The sequence below is a fragment of the Bombus bifarius genome, unplaced genomic scaffold, assembly GCF_011952205.1.
Source record: "Bombus bifarius isolate JDL3187 unplaced genomic scaffold, Bbif_JDL3187 scf7180000008265, whole genome shotgun sequence".
Classification (NCBI taxonomy): Eukaryota; Metazoa; Arthropoda; class Insecta; order Hymenoptera; family Apidae; genus Bombus; species Bombus bifarius.
Window position 1 is genome coordinate 752,588 of NW_022884550.1, and position 7,092 is coordinate 759,679.

Genomic DNA, 7,092 nt, shown 5'->3' on the forward strand with positions numbered 1-7,092 from the left:
TAATTTTCATTAAATTTACTATAAGAATTAGCGTTGCGATAATGAATGATCGCGTTTTGTTAAGTAGTGTTGCGTTTACAAAATGCCCAAACACCCCGACTGCATTGGTCGGACACTGTTCCTGGATCACACGATACAGCTGCAAGAGTTGTAGAAGTGTGATCGTTTATCGGCAACCTCCTAAACGGTTGCAATGCAATCTCTCGTATTAGTGTTGCGTATTGTTTAATTACGAGTGCGTAGATTTATATTTATTAGCGTTGCGTATCAAATTTCAGGAATTTTCAGAATTTTTTTTTTTACATGGTAGATTAATTGATATTGAAAATACCTATAAAGAAGCACTCTTCGCGTTTGATTTTGAGAATTTTCTGTTTCATTAATTCTAGTAGTAAAGTAGCGTTGCGAAACAAGAATATTCAGTTCCACTATCGGCTTGTTGTTCGGGTTCATATAGAGTGGAACACTATCGAATTGTAGTAGCCCTTCTGGCTACTGCTTTGTTTCTTTTTCAGCGCCCCTTATTAATGCGCCCTTTGTTGCTATGCCTCTTATTACTACGTTTATTACTGAAAATATTGCTATAAGACATATTCCTTTGTCAGCGTTAACGTTACCATGATTGCTAAAATACAGAACTTTATTACGAATGTATATGTCGGAGAAGCAGGGGGGATAGGGTTGTCGGTGTTTGAGGAGTCTTCATTGAAGGTAGCCATCGTTGCGGTGTAACGAAGATACGATTTATTGACACAGGTATGAATAACACAGGTTTGACAATCTATCACGGCGGTGAGACGTTCGCGACACTAGTGACAGTGATCTCAGGTTCAATAACGAATCCGCGGTCAACGGGATGACAGATAGGCGTTCTCGCTGAATCTAAGTCTGACTCGTAAACGATAATTGCTGAGCGTAAAGACGTTACTCTTTAGTCGACGGGAGCGCGTCAAAGAATGCGCGTCCCGTCCCGATGATTCCACAGAGGAAAACTACACTGGGGTGTGTCTAAGGACACGAGATCATCGGATTCGTCGAGGAAAGCCTTCGTTTAGGAAGTAAGGGAAATCGACGTTGCTGCTAATTGGTCAATCTCCATATCGGTGGTTAGAAAAAGATGCTAGCCGCCCTCGAGGGAAAGTTGCTAGTGGGAGACGCCGTTCGTTAAAAAATATGTCTCCCCTATCTTCCCGTAGCTGGGACAAAGACTGTTTGTCTGTTTGAAGGACTTTAGTTAACTAAACCTTAAGATTTATTACGGGCCCTCGGGCTAGCCGAACATGTACTGCGGAGACGCATCGACATCTGGCAATCATCTTACTCGAAGAATAGGGTCTGCGTGTGGCGAGCCACGGGACAGAAACCGTTGGAATGTTTACTGTCGCGTGTCGCCACGAATATTTCTTTTAAGGAGAGCTATAGAATTATTCCATATGTTTGTTGGGCAAAGCGTTCATCCCTTGACCGCGGCTACGTTGGGCGACAGACTGTCGCCTCGAGCCAAAGCTCACCGTCACTAATCTCGAACAATTACAATCGGATTGAATAACTACAATAGTTTAGTTACAGTTATAGTAGACTTTAGATTGCAATGTTGCGGGGCTATCCGAAGGTTCCGGTGTCCTTTCATCTCCGACACGGCCATCCTGACTATCACACGTCCTCGTGTGTGGCTAAAATATCGTGTTTTCTTACATTAGCTTCGATGCAACTGACATTATTTACAATTTAACTAAGTGTCCAAGAAAGTCAAGGGTCCATTTCAACAACGAGGTTTTGTTCGGAGGTTTGACATGCAAGGAAATGAAAGAGGGCTCGAATTAGTAGCGCTATAATTTGTGTTTAAAGAGCTAGTTGCGTTCTGTGAGTTACCAGTCAGACCGTAATGACACGGCAGATCATTTCGATTTCGTACACCGAAGAGTCTCAGTTTGTTGGATCATGTTACTGCGTTGGGTGTATCACTGTGGGTATGTTACAGATGTATGAGGCATCACAGTGGATATATTGCGTATGTGCAAAACGTCACTGTGGATATATTACAGATGTATGAGACATCACAGTGGATATATTGCGTATGTGCAAAACGTCACTGTGGATATATTACAGATATATGAGACATCACAGTGGATATATTGCGTATGTGCAAAACGTCACTGTGGATATATTACAGATATATGAGACATCACAGTGGATATATTGCGTATGTGCAAAACGTCACTGTGGATATATACTACAACTACAACGCAGTGTTAGTGATCCTCTGAGGTCGGTGTACTTGCATCGATATTATCACCGTCGTCGTCATCACCGCAGACGTCCAACTCAGCAGGGACGCAGCCTTCCGGCATCTTTCTCAGTCTGTCATGTCTGTCCTTATATGATCGTTTTCCGTCTAGAGTTTTTAAGGTATACCTATCTCCTTCCAAAATCTCTGCTATCTCGAACGGACCCCTGAATTTCGGATCTAACTTCGTCTGGTTCCTTTCCTCGTTTTTGCGTAACACGAAATCGCCAAGGTTGAACCTAGTTATTTTAGCTTTGTTTTCATCGAACTTATCTTTATCGTATTTGGCGCTTGCTTCTATATTCTTTATCGCCTGCTGTCTTACATGGGAGATATTTACTTCTCTTTCTTCGATATTGTCGGGTAGGGATAAGCCGTAGGGTCTCGCTGTTCTACCGATTAGTAGTTCCAACGGGCTTGACTTAGTCACGCGGTTGGTGGTACAATTTAAGGCCAGTTGTATTTCCCCGATCGCGTCTTGCCAGGACCGCCCAGTGGTTTCTATTGTTGTGAACATGTTTTTTAGCGTACTCATAACACGCTCTACCTGTCCGTTGGCCCTACTAGCTCCGGTCGCAATTAAATGGAGTTTAATGTATTTATCTTGACAAAAGTCTCGAAATTCTTTGCCCGTAAAACATCTTCCCTGATCCGCTATTACCCGGCAGGGACTGCCGAACAAAAATATAGCGGACTTAAGCGCTTTAATGGTGTTAATGGAATCTATCTTACGGGTATGATGCAAGTATACGAACTTGGTGAAGGCGTCGACCAACACAATGACGTATTCCTTCGAATCGTTCTTACCGCTTAGTTTGCCCGTTATGTCCATATGAACCGTGTGCCAAGGTATGCTGGTCTTAGGTATGGGGTGTAATTCGGCTTGTACTCGACCCGAACTTGCCTTTGAAACTCGACAAGCATGACAGTTCTCTACGAATTTGCGAACATACTTCGCCATTCCTTCGAACCAATAATACTCGTACAGTTTCTCAAGCGTTTTATCCCAACCTAAGTGCATAATGGACTGGTGCACATGGTTAATAACAGACCACCTAAACCCCCTCGGCACGATGGGCAGGCAGAGAGTCCTACCTTTTCTCTGTATTCTACGATGAAGAGTGCCGGACCGTAACTCATACGTATTCGCGACGTCTTCCGCGAGCTCTTCGTTCTGTAATTTATTGACGATCTCAGAAATTTGTGGGTCGCGACGTTGTTCCGCTAGTAGCCAATCGTCGGAGATTTCGGTTAGGTTAATTTCTTTCTCTGCAATTTTGCTGAACGTACCGCGATCTAAGTCTACGGGATTTCGCGAAAAGAAATCTACGTGGGTCATTCGTTTACCCTCCCGGTACATAATGTCAAAGGTAAAAGTTTGCAGGTAAGCCCACCACCTGTAAACCCTGTCGTTCAAGTGTACCTTATTGCGGGATGCTTTCAGGGAGTTGCAGTCGGTGACAACAAGAAATTCTCGTCCGTGTAAGTAATGACGGAAGTGCTTGACGGCGTTTACGACTGCTAGCGTTTCTAATTCGTAGGAATGATACCTAGATTCTGCAGGGCTAGTTCTTTTGCTGTAATATTCCACTACTCGATTTTTACCTTCAACCCTGTGCATTAAAATGGCCCCATATCCTTCCGAGCTAGCATCCGTATGTAGTTCTATTGGGTAATTGGGGTCAAATATCATTAGCACCGGCGCGTCAGTCAGGACGGAAATTACCTTTTGTCTTATCTGTTCGTGCCGGTCCGTCCAAGGTATATTCTTGTTACTCGAGGTGAGTGCGTACAGGGGTTTCATTACTTGTGAGAATTTGGGAATGAAGTTTCGGAAGTAAGAGGCCAAACCTATGAATTGTCTGAGTTGTGTGACGGTCGACGGTGCAGGTAAATAACTCAAGGCTTGTATTTTACCCGGGTTTGGACGGACTTTTCCGTTACGAATTACATATCCCAAATAGAGTACCGACATCTTTAAAAAGGAACATTTTGCAAAGTTAAAGGAGAATCCGGCTTTCACGAGGGTATCTAATACGGTGTTCAACCTTTCTAGGGCTTGATCTACTGAGTCGGCAATAATTAGGACGTCGTCCAAGTGAATGGCCCTCTGAAAAACGGATGGTGCATTTTTCAATCCGAAAGGCATAGTTACGTACTCGTATTGCCGGTCGGGTGTAACGAACGCCGTATATTCCGTCGAATTGGGATGAATGGGGATTTGGTGGAACCCGCTGGCCATGTCTAGGCTAATGAAGTATCTCGCCTTCTGCAATCTCGCGATTTGATCCGCGATAAGGGGTAGGGGATACCGGTCCGCGACCGTATTTTTGTTCAATGCTCGAAAGTCTACACACAGTCTATCCGAGCCGTCCTTTTTCTTCACGAGTAGTATAGGGCTCGCGAACGGTGAGTTACTAGGCCTTACAATCTTCGCTTTGATTAACTCGTCTATTCTCTCACGCACTATCCTCCGCTCTTCTTCGCTAAGTCTGTAAGGACTTCTTTGCACGGTGACATTAGGATCGATTAACCGTATTTCTAACTGCCCCGTGCTTACGCGGGCACGTGGGAAGCCCGTAATGAATGAATCTTTGAACTTCTCGAGAACAGAAATTAACCGACTTTTATCGTTACCGATCACGTCAGTATCGGCCGCGTTAATATCGATCTCGTCTTCGGGGGTTTTACTACAGGTGTTGACCACCTTTGTTCTACAAATATCGACGCTATTTCGTGTAATGTATACGTCGAAACCCTGGCTTAAAATCTCGCGACCAACCATGATATCGTAATTCAGATAAGTATCGGCAAGAACATGGAAGGTTATCTCCAATGTAAGACCGTTTATGCATACCGTGGACAAGATCTGGGACGTACTCTTAACACGGGTGTTTCCTATTCCTCGCATTACTACTAGCTCAGTCGTCCTCTTACCGGAGAATTTCGAGGCAGCCGACTCTCTAATTAATGAGCACTCGGCTCCGGAATCGAAGTAAAATGGGAACGACTCACCCAGATGACTTAGGGTACCAGCTGGGGACTCCACCGCGCAGCAGTTGACTACACGTTCATTCTTGGTACTGGCCTTTTTGTCCCGTCGTAGCGGGCAGTCAGGTGCGATATGGCCCTCCGCCTGACACTTAAAGCAAACCACCTGAGGCGATGCGTCCGGTCGCCTTCCTCCCTGGCGTTGTGTACTCCTCTGCTGTTGCTCACGCTTCCTCGTCCTACAATCCGCGAGCTTATGTCCTGGTTTGCCACAGTGAAGGCATCTCGGGAGGCGGGCCGACGAGTGGCGTCGCTTTGCTTCTGGCTCCGCCGATGGATTATTTGGCGAAGGTACTGGCCTCTTCTTCGCGTGAGAGAAGATTCTCATTTCCCTCTGGAATTGCTCGAGGGTCCGAATATCGTCCCCGAATGCTATTCTTTCGACACGCTGGTCATACCAGATCAGTCGCAGAAGGATAACGGCGTTGATCAGCTCGACATTGGATAGATTTCCCCATTTCGCCGACAGAAGGGAGTGGAGGCGATTTCCGAAAGTCCCAGCGGTTTCGTCCTCCAGTGGTGATTCGTCGAGCACCCTGATTAGCACCGAGGTTGCCGTCTCCGTGCCTCCGTAGCGAGCAAGAAAAAGTTCCCTAAACTTTGTCCAAGTAAGACCGTTGACCGGGACATGCGTAAGCCACTCTGCCGCGGTACCCTCTAAAGCACGACTTATAGAAATATATAACTCGTAGTCTCGTAGGGACACTTTGTCCATAACCGCACTAACAGCCGCGCACCACGAAGCTGGGCTGGTGCCCGCGTTCCCGGGGTTGAAACGTGGTAGCGCTACACTCATCGTCTCCGTACTCGGCCTTTGCGTCAGTGTCCGAATTAGCTCTTCCATGGCGTTGATCCGCCCTTGCATCTCTTGAATCCGGGCGGATCCCACTTCTGATGTCGGAGAAGCAGTGGGGATAGGGTTGTCGGTGTTTGAGGAGTCTTCATTGAAGGTAGCCGTCGTTGCGGTGTAGCGAAGATACGATTTATTGACACAGGTATGAATAACACAGGTTTGACAATCTATCACGGCGGTGAGACGTCCGCGAAACTAGTGACAGTGATCTCAGGTTCAATAACGAATCCGCGGTCAACGGGATGACAGATAGGCGTTCTCGCTGAATCTAAGTCTGACTCGTAAAAAATAATTGCTGAGCGTAAAGACGTTACTCTTTACTCGACGGGAGCGCGTCAAAGAATGCGCGTCCCGTCCCGATGATTCCACAGAGGAAAACTATACTGGGGTGTGTCTAAGGACACGAGATCATCGGATTCGTCGAGGAAAGCCTTCGTTTAGGAAGTAAGGGAAATTGACGTTGCTGCTAATTGGTCAATCTCCATATCGGTGGTTAGAAAAAGATGCTAGCCGCCCTCGAGGGAAAGTTGCTAGTGGGAGACGCCGCTCGTTGAAAAATATGTCTCCCCTATCTTCCCGTAGTTGGGACAAAGACTGTTTGTCTGTTTGAAGGACTTTAGTTAACTAAACCTTAAAATTTATTACGGGCCCTCGGGCTAGCCGGACATGTACTGCGGAGACGCATCGACATCTGGCAATCATCTTACTCGAAGAATAGGGTCTGCGTGTGGCTAGCCACGGGACAGAAACCGTTGGAATGTTTACTGTCGCGTGTCGCCACGAATTAAGGAGAGCTATAGAATTACTCCATACCTTTGTTAGGCAAAGCGTTCATCCCGTGACCGCGGCTACGTTCGGCGACTGACTGTCGCCTCGAGCCCAAGCTCATTATCACAACTCT

General features: G+C 46.2%; 1 protein-coding gene across 1 annotated transcript; it reads right to left on the reverse strand.

Moving 5' to 3' along the window:
* Positions 1-2,252: 2,252 nt before the first annotated feature.
* LOC117211941 (uncharacterized protein K02A2.6-like) lies at positions 2,253-6,182 on the reverse strand. The gene is made up of 2 exons (XM_033456296.1): positions 4,336-6,182; positions 2,253-2,454 (listed from the first exon to the last, which is right to left on the reverse strand). The coding sequence occupies exons 1-2, from the start codon at positions 6,180-6,182 to the stop codon at positions 2,253-2,255; spliced, it is 2,049 nt and encodes a 682-aa protein (XP_033312187.1).
* Between the last annotated feature and the right edge of the window lie 910 nt (positions 6,183-7,092).